Below are 22,049 nucleotides of genomic sequence, written 5' to 3' on the forward strand. Positions count from 1 at the left end.
AGGGTGACGGTGAACTGGCTGGCAGGAGGTGGCACAGCCGGGTGGGCCAAGGTTACTGTGACTCTCAGTCCATTAGTCCATCAGCAATGAGGGTGATGAGATGAAGGTGGTAGTGGCTCCTTATATCATCCATCATTGTCCAAAAGTTTAAGGGTTACTGAGTCTAACACCTCATTTTACATATAGGGACACTGAGGCCCAGGAGGGGAAGGACTTGCCCAAGTTCACAGAGTAGGGCAGAAGCTGAATCAGGACTGGAACCCAGACCTCCTGGCTCCCATATGGGAAGGGTAGAGAGGTGGACAGGAGGAGAACAGGGGACATCTCCTCCACTCTTGGCCCCCCATGGCCCATAATTTGGCTGTGGCCACGTGGATGATCACAAAGACCTTGATGTCTGGGAAGTGGGAGCTGACAAGGTCCACCTGCAGCTGCCGTGGGCCACTCTTGGAGGGGATGATGTTGAATTGGACTGAGGCCCTCTCTTGGGGCTGCAGGCTGGGCACACTGGGGAGATGGGAGAAAGGCAGACCTTCAGCTCTGTCTCCTTCCTGAACCTGGTCTGCCAGTCCACGGCTCTCCAGAGCACTTAGGATCAAGGTCACACCTTGTGGCTTGACATTCAAGCCTTTCAATATGCTTCAGCTTAGTTATCCCTTCTACCACTTCTTGCTTCTTTCAACCAGTCAGGCTAGTCTCCTCCCTGTGCCCTGAACATACCTTACACTTCCCCTCCTCTGGGCTTTTGTCTGGTCTGTTCGTCCTACCTAGAGTGCCCTTCCCATTCCAATTACATCTGAGGCCCAGATTAGTTTTTCTTCTTCCAGGAGACCTTCCCTGACTATGACTATACCAGCCATGGAGACCTCTGACTGGGAAGTTCTCCATCCTTCTTGATCCCTGAAAATCTCCTCAATTCATCACTTAAGCCCCAGCTTAAATACCAGCTCCATTGGGGCTTTCCCCTGGTCCCACCCAATCCCAACTCAAGGGCTATCTCTGAGCTTTTGGACCTTGAGGGTCCATCCCTTTGTACAAATCACACTGTTTTCATTTGAAGAGCCATATATTGCTGAGAGTCCTTCTTCAGGCAGAACCGCATCTGTTCATCTTGGTGTTCCCAACAGTTGACAGGTGGGTCAGAGCACAGGCCAATATGATGAAGGACCAGATGAGTGTGAGTGAGTGAATGAATGAATAAATGAGTGAATGATTGAGAATAAGTAAATAAATGAGTACACTGATAAATAGAATATGTGTGAATGAATGCATACATGAATGAATGAGTGAATGAATAGGTAAATGAGTGAGCAAATTAAAGAAAGAATGAGTGGATGAATGAACCAGTCAAAACTGAGCTGAGTAGATAAATACATGAATGAATGAGTGAAAACATGAAAAAAAGTGTGAATGAATGAGTGAAGGAGAGAGTAAATGAATAAGAGTGAGTGAATGAATAAGTAAATGGATAAATGAAAGAAAATATGAATGTGAATGAGTGGACAAGTTATATGACCAAATAAGTTAATTATTAAATAAAGAAATGAATAAATGAAGAAAGGCTGATGTGTCTAGGCAGTGGGCTGGTTCCTGGGGATCCAGAATCTCTCCCTCCTCCCCCTGCTGGCAGTGTCTTTATGGCCCATTTTATAAGGAAGGGCTATAAGCAGCCCTCCCACCCCAGGCTGACACTTACTCGATGCTGAGCTGTCCCTGGAGAAGGCCACTGCCCTCCACCATCAGCATACAGTCCTGCACTCTCTCCGAGAGGGGGTTGACCACCATCACTTCCACCCCCACCGCGGCTGGGCCAAGCACCTGGAGGGGCAGTACCCATAAGTCAACTCCCATCCTCCCCATTCTCCCAGGAAACCCATGATCTTGGCTGGGTCAGAGGATGGGGAGTTAAACTTGTCTACCCCTTGCTTCCACCTACCCCATTACTGAGATCTATCATTATATCCATACTCCTGCATCCACACCACTTATTCCAACCTTTGAGAGCTGAAGCCAGAGCTAAAAGTACAAACCCCCAGCCTCTGATGCCCTCCCCCAGCTCTGACGGAGGCCTGCCAGGAACAGCTTACAGGAGTCACCTTAATAATGATGAAGTCCTCCAGAGTAATGTCCTTCTCCACCAGGAGCTTCTCTCCCTTGGTGACAAGGTACATGGCAGCCAAAAGCATCTTCTTGTCCTCTGTCAGGTCTTCCTTATATTGAGAGTAAGATATTGCAATTGGGATCTTTTTCTCTGGAAGGGAAAGCAGAGGTGGGAACTGGGAGTCTGATGTTCTTTTTCAAAGAACCTAGAAAAGGAAGGGAAGGCTAAATTCATAGTTATACCCTCTATGATCCTTGCAACCAATCTGAGATAGTAATTACTATCATCAGTTCACAGATTAAGAAAGCTAAGGCTCAGAGAAGGTAATTTCTTGTCCAGTGTCACATAGCAAGTAAATCAAGGCTCCAAGATAAGGTCGGATTCAAATTCAGGCCAGTCAGCTATGATGACAGCAGACTGTCTCTCTAAGAGCTTCTGGAGATGTGTTTAAAATCCCCCCAATCATTCCAAAAGGAAATCTCTCACTCCATCAACAATTTATCCCATCAGGAATTCACTCACTGCTTAATGAGCACCTACTATGTGCTAGTGCAGAGAAGAGGGAGGCCAAAGGCCTACCTCAAGCTTCCAACTCAGTGAGGAGGCCAACTTCCTCACAGCTTCTCCAAATCCTCTCTCCCCATTAAGGCGCAGTTCCAGTCAGGCTCACCAACTGTGGAAAGGCTTCACTGATGCCCTTACTCAATCATCTTGTGCCCTTTGCCTACTGAGCTCCTGTGGTTCTGGCCATTTCCATCTCTCTCTCATCAGCCACAAACAACCTGCCTATGCAGTCCCTTCTTTTTTTTTAAAAAAAAATTTATTTATTTACTTGTATATACATTTTTATTTTTGGCTGCTTTGGGTCTTTGTTGCTGCATGCGAGCTTTCTCTAGTTGTGGCAAGCGGGGCTACTCTTCATTGTGATGTGCAAGCTTCTCACTGTGGTGGCTTCTCTTGTTCCAGAGCACGGGCTCTAGGTGTGTTGGCTTCAATAGTTGCAGCATGGGGGCCCTAGAGCGCGTGGGCTTCAGTAGTTGTGGCACACAGGCTTAGTTGCTCTGCAGCATGTGGGATCTTCTCGGACCAGAGCTCAAACCCATGTCCCCTGCATTGGCAGGCAGATTCTTAACCACTGCACCACCAGGGAAGTCGCATGCAGTCTCTTCTTTTGAGCATGGGTCACCACAGGCCATAGGTGATTGTTAGTCACATATATATATTTGACCACTATACATTTTTTTCTTTTAGGTACAACATGTCATTTCCAGTTTGCCCAGGTTCTACCATCCCCTACTGCCTTATCGCTACTGCTTCCTTTATTTCTGTTTCCTTCCTGCCTCCAAAGGCATCTGAGTTTTCAATCTGTGGGAAAGATCCTTAAAGGATTCAAACTCTCTGTTCTCCAAGAGCTTTGCATATAGTCGATGCTTCTTGAATGCCCATAGCTGATCCATGTGTCAAAGTTCTACCATGTTTTTATGGGTTCCCTTAGTCCAGCAGGCCATTACTAGGAGAACCCTTACTACAGTACTAGTAATAATTAATCATTTTAAAAGCTGACTTTTACTGAGGGATTAAAGTGTCTGGGGCACTTGGAAGCACATTCATGGATTAACTCATTTAATCCTTACAACAATCCCATGAGCAAGTGTTATTATCCCCAGCTTATAATAATACCAACAATACTGACAATCACTACCATAAATTTAATGTTCATTAGTGGTAGGAATTATACCAAATATTTTATATATGTTATATCATTTACTCCTTGCATGGTGGGAGATGAGTGGTTCTCAAAGTGTGGTCCTGGGACCAGTAGCATCAGCATCTCCTGGGAACTTATTAGAAGTGCAAATTTTAAGGCTCCAGAGTGAAGAACCACCAGATGCTCCCAATTATGCACATGGACAGAGCTTTGGACATTAGTTCAGACCACGGGAGAAGGGAGGAGAAAGACTACTCCTTACAATATTCAGAACAGAGCTCCTTGAAGTTCTGTAGGTCATGGACTCCACCAACAATCTAATAAAAACTGAGACCCTTTTCTTAGAATAAATGTTCTCAACAGCACCATCAACCACTAGATATAACTGAAAACTATAGACTACTTCATCCAACAAGAGCAGAATACACATTCTTCTCAAGCTCATATGGAATATTTCCCAAGAAAGACCGCATTCTGGGCCATGAATAACACATTAACAAATTTAAAAGAATAAAAATTATACAATGTATGCTCTCAGACCACAAGAGAATTAATCTAGATATCAGTAACAGAAAGATAACTGGAAGACTCCAAAATATTTGGCGATTAAACCACACACTTGTAAATAACACTTAGGCTAAAGAAGATATCTTGAAAGAAATTTAAAAATATTTTGAACTAAATGAAAATATAACTTAAAATTTGTGGGATGCAGCAAAGCAGTGCTTAGGTAGAAATGTATAGCACTGAATGCATATATTAGAAAAGAAGAAAGATCTAAAAGCAATAAATCTTAAATTTCCATCTTAAGAAACTAGAAAAAGAACAAATTAAATCCAAAGTAAGCAAAAGGAGAGAAATAAAATTTAGAAAAAAGCTAGATGAGAAATCAATAAAATTGAAAACAAGAAATCTAAAGAGAAAGTCACCAAAACCAAAAGCTGTTTTTTTTTTCAAGATCAATAAAACTGATAAGCCTCCAGCCAGGCTAAATAAGAAAAAAAGAGAGAAGACACAAATTCCTAATATCAGAAATGAAAGAGGGACATCACTATAGATCCCATGGACATTAAAAGGATAATAAAGGAATATTTTGAACAACCTTATGCCCACAAATTTTATAACCTAGATGAAATGTACCAATTCCTTGAAGACAAAATCTGCTAAAAGTCACAGAATAAGAAACACACAATCAGAACAGGTCTATATCTATTAAAGAAATCAATAGTAAATCAAAGAATCAATAGTGAATAACCTTTCAAAACAGAAAACACTGTGCCCAGATGAGTTCAGTGGTGAATTCTACCAAGCATTTAAGGAAGAAATGACATCAATTCTCTACAATCTCTTCCAGAAGACGGAAGTAGAGGGAATACTTCCTAAACCATTTCGTGAGGGCAGCATAACTCTAATACCAAAACCAGACAAAGACATTACAGGAAAAGGAAATTACATACCGATATCGCTCATGAACATTGATGCAAAAATCCTCAACAAAATATTAGCAAATTTAATCCAACAATGTATAAAAAGAATTCTATACCTCGATCAAGTGGGATTTATTCAGGTATACGAGGTTGCCTCAAAATTCAAAAATCAATTAATGTAACCCATTACATCAATAAGCTAAAGAAGAAAAGTCACATGATCATATCAGTAGATGCAGAAAAAGCATTTGACAAAATCCAATACCTATTCATGATTAAAATTCTCAGCAAACTAGGAATAGCTGAGGAATTTCCTCAACTTGACAAAGAACATCTACAAAAAACTGATAGCTAACAACATACTTAACAGTGAGAAACTCAAAGCTTTCCCACTAAGAACAGGAAAAAGGCAAGGATGTCTCCCTCACCACTCCTTTTCAACACTGGACTGGAAGTCCCAGCTAAGGCAAAAAGACAAAAAAGGAAGTAAAAGGTATACATATTTGGAAGGAAGAAATAAAACTGTCTTTGTTCACAGATGACATGATTATCTATGTAGAAAATCTGAAAGAATCAATAATAAAAAACTCCTGGAAGTAATCATACTAATTACTAATTATAGCAAAGTCACAGGATATAAAGTTAATTTACAAAATTCAATCACTTTTTAAAATATACCAGAACTAAACAAGTGGAATTTGAAATTTAAAATACCATTTATATTAGCACCCCCACAGTGAACAACTCAGGCATTAATCTAACAAAATATGTAGAAGATATGTATATACATGAGAAAAACTATAAAAAACTCTGATGAAAGAAATAAAAAAGTAACTAAATTAACGCAGAGATATTCCATGTTCATGGATAGGAAGACTTGATATTGTCAAGATGTCAGTTCTTCCCAACTTGATCTATAGTCAAGGCAATTCCATCAGAATCCCAGAAAGTTATTTAATGGATATCAACAAATTGATTCTAAACTGATTTATGAAGAGAGGCAAAAGACCCAGAAGAGCCAACAAGCCAACACAATATTAAAGGAAAAGAACATCAGAGGATTAACACTCCCTGACTTTGACTTACTATAAAACTACAGTAATCAAAAGAGTGTAGTATTGATGAAAGAATAGACAAATCAGTGGAACAAAATAGAGCCCAGAAGTAGATCCACACAAATATAGTCAACTGATCTTTGATAAAGGAGCAATGGAGAAAAGATTGTCCTTTTAATAAGTGGTGCTGGAACAACTGGATATCCACACTAAAAAAAAGATTCTAGACACATATGTTATACCCTTTACAAAAATGAAATTAAAATGGATCATAAGCCTAAATGTAAAGTGTGAAACTATAAAACATCTAGACAATAACATAGGAGAAAACTTAGATAATATTGGGTATGATGATGACTGAATTTTTAGGTACAATACCAAAGGTATGATCCGTGAAATAAAAAATTGATAAATTGCACTTTATTAAAATTAAAAACTTCTGCTCTGTGAAAGAACTGTCAAGAGAATGAGCAGGTGAGCCACAAACTGGGAGAAAATATTTGCAAAAGACACATCTGATAAAAGACAATTATACAAAATATACAAAGAACCCTTAAAATTCAACAATAAGAAAATGAACAACATGATTAAAAAATGGGCAAAAGATCTATACAGACACCTCACCAAAGAAGATGTACAGATGCATATGAAAAGATGCTCACATCATACATCATTATGAAATTTCAAATTAAAACGAGATACAACCACATACCTATTAGAATTACAAGAATCCAAAACACTGACAACACAAAATGTTGGAGAGGATGTGGAGCAACAGGAACTCTCATTCATTGATGGTGGGAATGCAAAGTGTTACAGCCATTTTGGGATACTTTGACAGTTTCTTAGAAAACTAAACATATTCTTATCACACCATTAGCAATCATGCTGCTTAGTATTTACCCATATAAATTGAAAACATGTTCACAAAAAAACCTGTACATGGATGTTTATACCAGCTTTATTCATAATTGCCAACACTTGGAAGCAATTAAGGTATTCTTCAGTAGGTGAATGAATCAATCAACTGTGGTATATCCATATAAAGGAATACTATTCAGTGATAACAAAAAATGAGCTATCAAGCTATGAAAAAATCATGAAGAATCTTAAGTACTTATTTCTAAGTGAAAGACACCAATCTGAAAAGGCTACACACTGTATGATTTCAACTCTATGATATTTAGGGAAAGGCAAAACTTTGGCGACAGTAAAAGGATCAGTGGTTGCTAGGGGTTTGAGATGAGGGAGGGAGAAGTGAATAGGTGAAGAACAGGGAATTTTAGGGCAGTGAAACTATTCTGTATGATACTCTAATGATGGATACATGTCATACATTTGTCAAAACCCACAGAATGTACAATACGGAGTGAACCCTAATGTAGACTATGGACTTTAGTTAAGAATAACATGTACCAGTATTAGCTTGTCAACTGTAACAAATGCACTAATGCAAGATGCTAATAATAGGGAAATATGGGAGGTGGTGAGGGGTATATGGGAACACTCTGGACTTTCTGCTCATTTTTTCTGAAACCAAAACTGCTAAAAAAAAGCCTATTAATTTAAAAAATTATACATTTTAATAAATTATTTATATTTAATAGCTATACAATTTGTCTTAGTAATTCCATTTTTGTGAATGTATTCTAACAAAACAGTCCAAAATCTAGATCAAAAAAGGGGAATTTTTTTCACCAAGATGTTTACTTTAGTGCTTTTTAGAAATAGCAATAGCTGATAACTACCCAAAAGAAGGGAAAAGATGAAATAAATCACCATATATTTGTTTACAGATTATACATCCATTCAAATGATGTGAATGAAGAGCTTATAAAAATATTTAAATTATAATGTAATATGAAAGGAGCAGGGCACTAATGAGTGTTTGTGATATCATTAGAACTGTTTTTCTTTTTTCTTTTTTTGGCAGGCTTTTACAAACTGCCAACAAACACATGAAAGAATGCTCAACATCATTAATCATTAGAGAAACGCAAATCAAATCTACAATGAGATATCATCTCACACCAGTCAGAATGGCCATCATCAAAAAATCTAGAAACAATAAGTGCTGGAGAGGGTGTGGAGAAAAGGGAACACTCTTGCACTGCTGGTGGGAATGTGAATTGGTTCAGCCACTATGGAGAACAGTATGGAGGTTCCTTAAAAAACTACAAATAGAACTACCATATGACCCAGCAATCCCACTACTGGGCATATACCCTGAGAAAACCATAATTCAAAAAGGGTCATGTACCAAAGTGTTCATTGCAGCTCTATTTACAATAGCCCGGAGATGGAAACAACCTAAATGCCCATCTTCAGATGAATGGATAAAGAAGATGTGGCACATATATACAATGGAATATTACTCAGCCATAAAAAGAAACGAAATTGAGCTGTTTGTAATGAGGTGGATAGACCTAGAGTCTGTCATACAGAGTGAAGTAAGTCAGAAAGAGAAAGACAAATACCAGATGCTAACACATATATATGGAATTTAAGAAAAAAAAATGTCGAAGAACCTAGGGGTAAGACAGGAATAAAGGCACAGACCTACTAGAGAACGGACTTGAGGATATGGGGAGGGGGAAGGGTGAACTGTGACAAAGCGAGAGAGAGAGGCATGGACATATATACACTACCAAATGTAAGGTAGATAGCTAGTGGGAAGCAGCCGCATAGCACAGGGAGATCAGCTCGGTGCTTTGTGACCGCTTGGAGGGGTGGGATAGGGAGAGTGGGAGGGAGGCAGACGCAAGAGGGAAGAGATATGGGAACATATGTATATGTATAACTGATTCACTTTGTTATAAAGCAGAAACTAACACACCATTGTAAAGCAATTATACCCCAAAAAAGATGTTAAAAAAAACCTAATTCATTGATTAATCAACTCCTTAATATTTGTTTGATAATTTCTGAGTGCTAGAAAATGCGTGCAAATTTTGCATTCTATTCCATAATAACTTCGTGTTAATATAAATAGTGCATTAATTTATATAACATGGAATGATACAGCACCATATATCCAAGACAATAGGAAGCCCAGTTTGAGAAGCATACACAAATATATTTTGATGTTCCTAATATCTTAAACATTATATAGAATGTGTATGTGTGTGTGTGTATTTACTGTGTCTATGTCTCTATCTGTGTGTATATTTGACTGAAAGCAAATTGATTATAGATTTTGGTGACCATACATAGAACCAAACATTTTAACAGATTCTTTTCTTTTGTTTAATTTTCCTTTTTTAATTAAAAAAAAGGAAATTTTACTGGACTTATATTCTGTAATATCTTTTATTTTAATAAAAATATAAAGACCCTATTTTGGAACCAAAAAAAATTATTTATTTTGCTGCACTGGATCTTAGTTGCGACACATGGGATCTTTGTTGCCACGTGCAGGATCTTTAATTGTGGCATGTGGAATCTTTAGTTGCAGCATGCAAACTCTTGGTTGTGGCATGTGGGATCTAGTTCCCTGACCAGGGCTCAAACCCGGGCCCCCTGCATTGGGAGCACAGAGTCTTAGTCACTGGACCACCAGGGAAGCCCCAGAACTGTTTTTCAAAAAGCAACAGGCATTAAAAATTTGGAAGGAAAACGTTAACAATTTGTAGGTGGGTGGCAGGATCATAGGTGATCTTTCCCTTCTGCTCTCTAAATCTTTAATGAATATGTATTATATTTTTTTTGAATTTTATTTTATTTTTTTATACAACAGGTTCTTATTAGTTGTCCATTTTATACATATTAGTGTATATATGTCAATCCCAATCTCGCAATTCATCACACCACAGCCCACACCCCCGTCACTTTCCCCACTTGGCGTCCATACGTTTGTTCTCTACATCTGTGTCTCTATTTCTGCCCTGCAAACTGGTTCATCTGTACCCTTTTTCTCAGTTCCACGTATATGGGTTAATATACGATATTTGTTTTTCTCTTTCTGACTTCACTCTGTGTGACAGTCCCTAGATCCATCCACATCTCTACAAATGACCCAATTTCGTTCCTTTTTATGGATAATATTCCATTGTATATATGTACCACATCTTCATAATCCAATCAGCGGTTGATGGGGATTTAAATTGCTTCCATGACCTGGCTATTGTAAATAGTGGTGCAAATGGACATTGGGGTGCATGTGTCTTTTTGAATTATGGTTTCATCTGGGTATATGCCCAGTAGTGGGATTGCTGGGTCATATGGTAATTCTATTTTTAGTTTTTTAAAGAACCTCCATACAGTTCTCCATAGTGGCTGCATCAATTTACATTCCCACCAACAGTGCAAGAGGATTGCCTTTCCCTACACCATCTCCAGCATTTGTTGTTTGTAGATTATCTGATGATGCCCATTCTAACTAGTGTGACGTGATAATCATTATAGTTTTGATTTACATTTCTCTGATAATTAGTGATGTTGAGCAGCTTTTCATGTGCTTCTTGGCCATCTGTATGTCTTCTTTGGAGAAATGTCTATTTAGGTCTTCAGACCATATTTGGATTGGGTTGTTTGTTTTTTTAATATTCAGCTGCATGAGCTGTTTATATATGTTGGAGATTAGTCCTTTGTCCATTGATTCGTTTGCAAATATTTTCTCCCATTCTGAGAGTTGTCTTTTCGTCTTGTTTGTAGTTTCTGTTGCTTTGTAAAAGTTTTTAAGTTTCATTAGGTCCCATTTGTTTATTTTTGTTTTTATTTCCATTATCCTAGGAGGTGGATCAAAAAAGATTTTGCTGTGATTTATGTCAAAGAGTGTTCTTCCTATGTTTTCCTCTAAGGATTTATAGCGTCCAGTCTTATATTAGGTCTCTGATCAATTTTGAGTTTATTTTTGCGCATCATGTTAGGGAGTGTTCTAATATCATTCTTTTAAATGTAGCTGTCCAGTTTTCCCAGCACCACTATTGAAGAGACTGTCTTTTCTCCATTGTACTTCCTTGCCTCCTTTGTCACAGATTAGTTGACCATAGGTGTGTGGGTTTATCTCTGGGGTTTCTATCCTGTTCCATTGATCTATATTTCTGTTTTTGTGCCAGTACAATATCATCTTGATTACTGTAGCTTTGAAGCATAGTCTGAAGTCAGGGAATCTGATTCCTCCAGCTCCGAATTTTTCCCTCAGGACTGCTTTGGCAATGCGGGGTCTTTTGTGTCTCCGTAGAAATTTTAAGATTTTTTGTTTTAGTTCTGTAAAAAGTGCCATTGGTAATTTGATAGGGATTGCGTTGAATCTGTAGATTGCTTTAGGTAGCATAGTCCTTTTCACAATATTGATTCTTACAATCCAAGAACATGGTATATCTCTCAATCTGTTTGTTTCATCTTTAATTTCTTTCATCAGTGTCTTATAGTTTTCTGCATACAGGTCTTTTGTCTCTCTAGGCAGGTTTATGCCTAGGTATTTTATTCTTTTTGTTGCATTGGTAAATGGGAGTGTTTCCTTAATTTATCTTTCAGATTTTTCATCATTAGTGTACAGGAATGCCAGAGATTTCTGTGCATTAATTTTGTATCCTGCAACTTTACCAAATTCATTGATTAGCTCTAGTAGTTTTCTGGTGGCATCTTTAGGATTCTCTATGTATAGTATCATGTCATTTGCAAACCATGACAGTTTTACTTCTTCTTTTCCAATTTGTATTCCTTTTATTTCATTTTCTTCTCTGGTTGCCATGGCTAGGACTACCAAAACTATGTTGAATAATAGTGGTGAGAGTGGGCATCCTTGTCTTGTTCCTCATCTTAGAGGAAATGCTTTCAGTTTTTCACCATTGAGAATGATGTTTCCTGTGGGTTTGTCATATATGGCCTTTATTATGTTGAGGTAGGTTCCCTCTATGCCCACTTTCTGGAGAGTTTTTATCATAAATGGGTGTTGAATTTTGTCAAAAGCTTTTTCTGCATGTGTTGAGATGATCATATGGTTTTTATTCTTCAGTTTCTTAATATGGTGTATCACATTGATTGATTTGCGTATATTGAAGAATCCTTGCATTCCTGGGATAAACCCCACTTGATCATGGTGTATGATCCTTTCAATGTGTTGTTGGATTCTGTTTGCTAGTATTTTGTTGAGGATTTTTGCATATATATTCATCAGTGATATTGGTCTGTAATTTTCTTTTTTTGTAGTATCTTTGTCTGGTTTTGGTATCAGGGTGATGGTGGCCTCATAGAATGAGTTTGGGAGTGTTCCCTCCTCTGCAATATTTTGGAAGAGTTTGAGAAGGTTGGGTGTTAGCTCTCTTCTAAATGATTGATAGAATTCACCTGTGAAGCCATCTGGTCCTGGACTTTTGCTTGTTGGAAGATTTTTACTCAGAGTTTCAATTTCCTTACTTGTGATTGGTCTGTTCATATTTTCTATTTCTTCCTGGTTCACTCTTGGAAGGTTATACCTTTCTAAGAATTTGTCCATTTCTTCCAGGTTGTCCATTTTATTGGCATAGTGTTGCTTGTAGTAGTCTCTTAGGATGATTTGTATTTCTGCAGTGTCTGTTGTAACTTCTCCATTTTCATTTCTAATTTTATTTATTTCAGTCCTCTGCCTCTTTTTCTTGATGAGTCTGGCTAATGGTTTATCAATTTTGTTTATCTTCTCAAAGAACCAACTTTTAGTTTTATTGATGTTTGCTTTTGTTTCCTTTGTTTGTATTTCATCTATTTCTGCTTTAATCTTTATGATTTCTTTCCTTCTACTAACTTTGGGTTTTGTTTGTTCTTCTTTCTCTAGTTCCTTTAGGTGTAAGGTTAGATTGTTTATTTGAGGTTTTTCTTGTTTCTTGAGGTAGGCTTGTATAGCTATAAACTTCCCTCCTAGAACTGCTTTTGCTGCATTCCATAGGTTTTGGATCATCGTGTTTTCATTGTCATTTGTCTCTAGGTATTTTTTGATTTCTTCAGTGATCTCTTGGTTATTTAGTAACGTATTGTTTAGCCTCCATGTGTTTGTGTTTTTTACCTTTTTCCTCTGTAACTGATTTCTCATCTCATAGCATTGTGGTCAGAAAAGATGTTTGGTATGATTTCAATATTCTTAAATTTACTGAGGCTTGATTTGTCACCCAAGATGTGATCTATCCTGGAGAATGTTCTGTGCGCACTTCAGAAGTAAGTGTAATCTGCTGTTTTTGGATGGAATGTCCTATAAATATCAACTAAATCTATGTGCTCTATTATATCATTTAAAGCTTGTGTTTCCTTATTTTCTGTTTGTATGATCTGTCCATTGGTGTAAGTGAAGTGTTAAAAGTCCCCCACTATTATTGTATAACTGTCGATTTCCTCTTTTATAGCTGTTAGCAGTTGCCTTATGTATTGAGGTGCCCCTATGTTGGGTGCATATATATTTATAATTGTTATATCTTTTTCTTGGATTGATCCCTTGATCATTATGTAGTGTCCTTCCTTGCCTCTTGTCACATTCTTTATTTTAAAGTCTATTTTATCTGGTATGGGTATTGTTACTCCAGCTTTCTTTTGATTTCATTTGCATGGAATATCTTTTTCCATCCCCTCACTTACAGTCTGTATATGTCCCAAGGTCTGAAGTGGGTCTCTTGTACACAGCATATATATGGGTCTTGTTTTTGTAACCATTCAGCGAGCCTGTGTCTTTTAGTTGGAGCATTTAATCCATTCACATTTAAGGTAATTATTGATATGTATGTTCCTATGACCATTTTCTTAATTGTTATGGGTTTGTTTTTGTAGGTCTTTTTCTTCTCTTGTGTTTCTCACTTGGAGAAGTTCCTTTAGCGTTTGTTGTAGAGCTGGTTTGGTGGTGCTGAATTCTCTTAGCTTTTGATTGTCTGTAAAGCTTTTGATTTCTCTGTCGAATCTGAATGAGATCCTTGTTGGGGACAGTAATCTTGGTTGTAGGTTCTTCCCTTTCATCACTTTAAATATATCATGTCACTCCCTTCTGGCTTGTAGAGTTTCTGGTGAGGATTCAGCTGTTCATCTCATGGGAGTTCCCTTGTATGTTACTTGTCATTTTCCCTCGTTTTCAACAATTTTTCTTTGTCTTTAATTTTTGCGAATTTGATTACTATGTGTCTTGGCATGTTTCTCCTGGGTTTTTCCTGCCTGGTACTCTCTGTGCTTCCTGGACTTGAGTGGCTATTTCCTTTCCCATGTTAGGGAAGTGTTTGACTATAATCTCTTCAAATATCTTTTTGGGTCCTTTCTCTCCCTTCTCCTTCTGGGACCCCTATAATGCAAATGTTGTTGCATTTAATGTTGCCTCAGAGGTCTCTTAGGCTGTCTTCATTTGTTTTCATTCTTTTTTCTTTATTCTGCTCCATGGCAGTGTACTCCACCAGTCTGTCTTCCAGGTCACTTATCCGTTCTTCTGCCTCAGTTATTCTGCTATTGTTTCCTTCTAGTGTATTTTTCATTTCAGTTATTGTATTGTTCATCTCTGTTTGTTTGTTCTTTAATTATTCTAGGTATTTGTTATTTAATTCTTCTAGGTCTTTGTTAAACTCTTCTTGCATCTTCTCGATCTTTGCCTCCATTCTTTTTCTGAGGTCCTGGATCATCTTCACTACCATTATTCTGAATTCTTTTTCTGGAAGGTTGCCTATCTCTACCTTATTGAGTTGTTTTTCTGGGGTTTTATCTTCTTCCTTCATCTGGTACATAGCCCTCTGCCTTTTCATCTTGTCTGTCTTTCTGTGAATGTGGGTTTTTTCTCACAGGCTGCAGGATTGTAGTTCTTCTTGCTTCTGCTGTCTGCCCTCTGGTGGATGAGGCTATCTAAGAGGCTTGTGCAAGTTTCCTGATGGGAGGGACTGGTGGTGGATAGAGCTGGGTGTTACTCTTGTGGGCAGAACTCAGGAAAACCTTAATCCGCTTGTCTGCTGATGGGTGGGGCTGGGCTCCTTCCCTGTTGGTTGTTTGGCCGGAGGCAACCCAACACAGGAGACTACCTGGCTCTTTGGTGGGGCTGATGGCGGACTCTGGGAGGGCTTACTCCAAGGAGTACTTCCCAGATGTTCTTCTGCCTGTGTCCTTGTCCTCACGGTGAGCCACAGCCATCCCCTGCCTCTGCAGGATACCCTCCAACACTAGCAGGTAGGTCTGGTTCAGTCTCCTATGGGGTCACTGCTCCTTTCCCTGCGTCCTGATGCGACCACTACTTTGTGTGTGCCCTCCAAGAGTGGAGTCTCTGTTTCCCCTAGTCCTGTCAAAATCCTGCAATCAAATCTCGCTAGCCTTCACCGTCTGATTCTCTAGGATTTCCTCCTCCCATTGCCGGACCCTCAGGTTGGAAAGTCTGATGTTGGGCTCAGAACCTTCACTTCAGTGAGTGGACTTCTGTGGTATAAGCATTCTCCAGCTTGTGTGTCACCCACCCAGCAGTTACGGGATTTGATTTTATTGTGATTGCTCCCCTCCTACTGTCTCACTGTGGCTTCTCCTTTGTCTTTGGATGTGGGGTATGTTTTTTTGGTGAGTTTCAGTGTCTTCCTGTCTATGATTGTTCAGCAGTTAGTTGTGATTCACGTGCTCTCACAAGAAGGAATGAGCGCACGTCCATCTACTCTGCCATCTTGCTCCTGCTTTCCCCTACGTAGCTGTATTACTTTTAATATGAAAAAAACCAGGAGAAAGTGTATGTTAATTAACATTTCCTTGTGAAGTGTTATTTTGTGATTTAGACTGTGTGAAAAATAAGTGACAGAAAAGCAAAAAGTATGTGACACCTCCTTCACATACTTTCACATCCTGTCAAAACACACAAGATTTCACTTAGCTGAAACTGGTTCAGAGGAACAATGTCTTTATTTAATCAAATCCTTCAGAATGTATGTGCTGGTGGGGCAGGGGAGAGAGAAAGACAGGGACAGAGGAAGAATATGGGAGGAAAGGGGAAGGGAGAGGACTGAGGGTGGTTGTGGGTTGTAGCTGATGCCTGCAGAATTCTTGGGACAGGGCGTGGCACATGTAGGCACTTAATAAACATCTCTTACTGGTCCATTCCTCTCACACCAAACACCTGGAGCCAGATGAGCTCTGAAATTTGTTGGATTTTAGAAAGGTAACACAGGGCATATTCCACATACTATGAAATGCTCCCAGCAGGTATTTATTCAGTGTGTGAATATTCATACTAAGTGGGATCACCTGAGCATTATATGTTTGCCACTAGATGATTGTGTACTTTTATTACTATCTTCATTATTCAGCCCCTCTGAACCTCAGTTTTCTCATCTGCAAATGCTCAGAAATATCCCTTTCTTTCCTGGGAATGAATGTAGGGTGCCGTGAAGTCTGCCCCCAACCCCAACTCTCCTGGAAAAGGAGCTGGGCCAACCAGGTCCCACCCAGCTGTGGTGTTCTTATCCTCTTCTGGCCCCAGCTTCACTGCATGGGATTCGTGCAGGATCTCTGCCACCGGCTTGTGGGTGTAAAGTATGGTGACTTGGACCCACTGGACCCAGGATGTGAGGTTAGCCAAGCAAAGGACCAGCCTCAGGTCATGGCCCAGCACGGGCAGCTCCAGCACCTTGAACTTTCCAGTGATGCTGGGCTTATTGGCAGGCTCCAGGAGGTCTTCATGCCAGAGACCATGGCTGCCCACACTGTGGACCTGGGCCCTCCTTCCAGAGGCTTCCACTCTTAACAGCTTCTTCATGGTCTTGCTGTACATCTATCTCTCCTTCTGGGATCCTGCAGGGCATCGGACATCATGAGACAGGCATTCTCTCCTCTGCCACCTGTCCCAGGGCCAGCTCTTCTTATTTTCCCTTTTCTCTAGGTAAAACCACCACTCGATCCCCACTTTAACTTACCATGGCTGTCAGAGGTCTCAAATTGGAAGCTCAAGAGCCATATGCAGACCTCATCCATATGCATTGTGTTTGATTCTGGACTATTTAAATAAAATTTTAATCAGTTGCCAACAACTTCAGGTTAGTAAATTTCACATAACATTATAGATGTGTAGCCCCTCTGACAGCTGAATCTGAAGTCTCATATGATAATGATAGCTGACACTTTTGTAGACTTGCTATATGCCATACACACATATGTACACACACACACACACACACACACACACATATATATATATATATATATATTTTTTTTTTTTCCCCTAGGAGGAAGGTACTATATTATCATCCCCATTTTACAGATAAAGAACCCAAGGCACAGAGAAGTAAAGCAACTTGTAAGGGAGCTGGAATTTGAACCCAGGCAGTCTGGCTCCAACTTCCATGTTCTTAATCATGCTCCCTTCCCACTCTCTACATGGCAGTTATAGTCTAGAGCTGAGTAAGGGGTGCTCTCTCTGGAAGGGAGTGTACTTGCTTGTTCTCCATGGTCTCCACCTGTAATTCTCCCACTGGCCTGCTGCACTCATGGCTTGCCATCTGCAAGCTCCTGAAGACATGTGAATTTAGGAACCCTGATCATCCACTTACCCTGTTGCTAGCACAGACTTCTCTCTCTCTTTTTTGATCTCCAGATCAATACACAACCTGACAACCCCCACCTCACCCACAGGATGTGCCACAGGTGCCTTCAACCCAACCAAGCATGCCATCTTCTGCCTGGCAGTATTCCCCATTTCAGCAAACAGCTCCATCACTCACCCAATATACAAACTGGAAACTGGATGTGTCCTTGACTCTTCCCTCATCTTTACCGCTCACAGCTGATGAGACAGCAAGTTCTGCCAGCATCCTCATTGATCTCTGGAATCTTCCCCCTTCTCCCATCATTCTTTTCCCCTCATATCACTGTACAAAACATCTCACCATCAGATCAATTTGCCACCAGGTGACTGTGGACTTTTTCTTACTATTATCATTACCCAGTCCGTCCCAGTCTCAGTTTCCCATCTATGAAGTGAGGACAAGAGGTGCAAAGGCTAGGCCCCAAGCACAGTGCTCAAGAATGCCCCTCCCTTCCTGAGGACATGGGCTGTATGCCCACTCTAGTCCTTTTTCCACCCTGATCCTTCCAAGATCCAACTCTGATAGTTCTGATTCCCTCCTTGAACCCTGTGCTGTGCTGCTTCTCAAACGTTCTCCCAAGTACCTCTCTACTGTGTGACCTGGGCTTGAAGGGACACATGTGGACCTAAAGGTTCTTTAACATATCATGTTTTATTATTAAAATGTATGTGAATTGTTCATTCTATTCCATAATGTACTCATAATATATTTTTACTAAGAAAATGTTTCATTTCCCTGCCAAAACTTCTAAAGTCAGTTTCTCAGGGAGGGCTTCTCTGGCCACCTGATTTTTTAAAACAGCTTTATTCAGATATACGATAATTCCATAACAAGCAATCCACCAGTTTAAAGGTTACAAGCCAGTGTTTTTTAGTACATTCATAGAGTCGTGCACTCATCACCACAATCTAATTTCAGAACAATTTCTGTCACCCCAAAGAAACTCTGTAACCATTAGCAGTCACTTCCTGTTCCTCCCTGCCCCACCCATAGCCCTAGGCAACTGTTAATTTAATTTCTAACTTGCCTATTTTGGGCATTTCATATAAAGAGAATCATACAATGTGTGGTCCTTTGCGACTGGCTTTTTTTTCACTTAACATAATATTTTTAGGGTTCATTCATGTTGTAGCCTACATCAGTACTTGATTCCTTTTTATTGCTAAATAATACTCCATTGTATGGACAGACCACATTTTATTTATCCACTGACAGATGTTAGGGTTGTTTCCACTCTAGCTATTTTGAATAATGTTGCTATGAAGGTTCATGTACAAGTTTTTGGGTGGATTTTTTTTTTCATTTCTTTTGGGTGTATACCTAGAAGTGCATCTGCTAGGTTGTTATGGTAACTCTGTGTTTAATATTGTGAGGAAGTGTCAAAGTGCTTGCACCATTTTACATTCCCACCAGCAATGTACGAGTGTTCCAATTGCTCCACAATCTCACCAACTCTTATTGTCTGTCTTTTTGCTTATAGCAGTTCTAGTGGATATGAAGTGGTATGCTGTTGTGGTTTTGATTTGCATTTCCCTGATGATTAATGATGCTAAGCACCTTTTCATGTTTATTGGTCATTTGTATATTGTCCTGGGAGAAAGGTCTTTCAAATCCTTTGCCCATTTAAAAATTGGGTTATTTATCTATTTATTACTGAGCTATAAGAATTATTTGTATATTATGGATACAAGTCCCTTATTAGATACATGATTTGCAAATATTTTCTGTTCTGTGGGCTTTTCTTCTTTCTTGATGGTGTCATTTGTAGTACAAGTTTTTAATTTTGATGAAGTCCGATTTATCAATTTTTTCTTCTGTCATTTATGCTCTTGATGTCATATCCAAAAACGTTCTGTTTAACTCAAGCTCATGAAGATTAACTCCTGTTTTCTTCTAAAAGCTTGTAATTTTAGCTCTTCGATATAGGTCAATGATCCATTTGAGTTAATTTTTGTGTACTGTGTGAATGTAGGAGGCCCATTTTATTCTGTGCATGGGGATAATTAGTGGTCCCAGCACCATCTGTTGAAAAGACTGTTCTCATTCTTTCCCCACTGAATTGTCTTGGCACTCTTGTCAAAATCAATTAAACATAATTTTAAGAGTTTATTTCTGGATTCTATTTCATTGATCTATATGTCCATTCTTATGCCAGTATCACACTATCTGGGTTATTGTATATTTATAGTAAGTTTTGAATTTGGGAAGTTTGAACCCTCCAACTTTGTTCTTCTTTTCCAAGATTGTTTTGGCTATTCTGGTTCCCTTGAATTTCCAAGTGAATTTTAGGAACAGCTTGTCAATTTTGGAAAAAACTTAGCTGGAACTTTGATAGAGGTTTCATGGATTCTGTAGGTCAATTTTGGGGCATTGCCACCTTAAAAAAATAAAGTCTTTCAATCCATGAAAATGGGATGTCTTTCCATTTACTGAAGTCTTTAATTTCTTTCAACAATGTTTTGTAGTTTTCAGTGTACTAGACTTGCTCTTTTTTTTGTTAAATTTATTGTTAAGTATTTTATTATTTTTGATGCTATTGTAAATGGATTTGTTTTCTTAATTTTATTTTCAGATTATACATTGCTAGTGTCCTGAAATACAATTAATTTTTAAAAATTGATCTTGTGTTCTACAATTTTTCTGAACTCATTTATTGGCTCTAATAACTTTTAGTGGATTCCTTAGGATTTTATATATACAAGATCATATCATGTGCAAATAGAGATAGTTTTACCTCTTCCTTGCAAATCTGGAAATTCTTCTATTTCTTTACTTTCCCTCCCACCTTACCCTCCTACCTTCCTTCCTTTTCTTTCTTTTACTTTATTTTTTCTTCTTTCTTTTTATTTTTTAAAAAATTATGGTAAAATATACATAATATAAAACTTACCATCTTAACCATTTTTAAGTGTGCACTTCAGTGGCATTAGGTACATTCCTATTGTTGTGCTATCTTCACCATCATCCATTTCCAGAACTCTTTTCATCTTGCAAAACTGAAACTCCGTGTTCATTAAACAATAACTTCCCATCCCTCCTCTCCCAGCCACTGGCATCCACCATTCTACTTCTTGTCTTTAAGAATTTCACTACTCTAGAGACCTCATACAAGTGGAATTGTATGGCATTTGTCCATGTGGGACTGGCTTATTTCATTAGCATCATGCCTTCAAGGCTTCATCCATTTGTAGCATGTGTTAGAATTTCCTTCCTTTTTAAGGTTGAATAATATTCCGTTGTATGTATATACCGCGTTTTGTTTATTCATTCATCTCTTGATGGACACTTGGGTTGTTTCCATGTTTTTTTAGCTATTGTGAATAATGCTGCTATGAACATGGGTGTAATATCTCTTCAAGTCCCTGTTTTCAGTTCTTTTGGATATATATTCAGAAGTGGAATTGCTGGATTATCTGATAATTATATTTTTAATATTATGAAGAACTTCAATACTGTTTTCCACAGTGGCTGCACCATATAAAAATCCCAGCAACAGTGCACATGTTCTAATTTCTCCACATCCTTATCAACACTTGTGCTTTTCTTACTTTCTTCTTCGCTCTCCTCCTCCATCCCTTTATTCCTTTCTTCTTTCCTTCCTTCCTGACTTCTTTCCTTCTGTGATAGTAGCCACCCTAATTGTTATGAGGTGGTATCTCATTGTGGTTTTCATTTTCATTTCCATAATGATCAGTGATGTGAGCATATTTTCATGTGCTTATTGGCCATTTGTATACCCTCTTTGGAGAAATGTCTATTCAATCCTTTGCCCATTTTATTTTTTTTGCGCTGTCGAGTGTTTAGAGTTGTCTATATATTCTGGATATTAACCTCTTTTCAGATACATGACTTGAAAATATTTCCTCCTATTCTACAGGTTTCCTCTGTTGATAATGTCACAAAAGTTTGATGAGGTCCAATTTGTCTTTCTTTTTTTACCTTTGCCTTTGGTATCATGTCCAAGAAATCACTGCCAAATTCAATGTCATGAAGTTTTCTCCTATGTTTCCTGTTAAGAGTTTTATAGTTTTAGGTCTTACATTTAGGTCTTTGATCCACTTTGAGTTAATTTTTGTGTATGGTGTAAGGTAAGGGTCCAAATTCATTCTTTTACATGTTGATATCCAGTTTTCCCAACACTGTTGAAAAGATCTCTATTTTTTTCTTGACTAATTTCCTTGGCTAATACTTCCATCACAATGTTGAACAAAATGGCAATGGTGTACAACATTGTATTTTCCTCATCTTAGGGGGAAAGCATTCAATCTT

At 38.6% G+C, this 22,049-nt stretch overlaps 1 protein-coding gene across 1 annotated transcript in view; it reads right to left on the reverse strand.

Annotated features, from left to right (window-relative positions):
- Positions 1-248: 248 nt before the first annotated feature.
- Positions 249-22,049, reverse strand: part of TGM6 (transglutaminase 6) — a gene marked incomplete at both ends in the record, with an annotated part of 38,437 nt that continues 16,636 nt past the window's right edge. Inside the window, 5 exon segments of the mRNA XM_082670720.1 lie at positions 249-507; positions 1,697-1,818; positions 2,097-2,251; positions 16,663-16,969; positions 16,973-16,989. Of these exon segments, the coding sequence (XP_082526846.1) occupies positions 249-507; positions 1,697-1,818; positions 2,097-2,251; positions 16,663-16,969; positions 16,973-16,989 (860 nt within the window).

The sequence above is a fragment of the Grampus griseus genome, assembly GCF_964374135.1.
Source record: "Grampus griseus genome assembly, chromosome: 14".
NCBI lineage: Eukaryota > Metazoa > Chordata > Mammalia > Artiodactyla > Delphinidae > Grampus > Grampus griseus.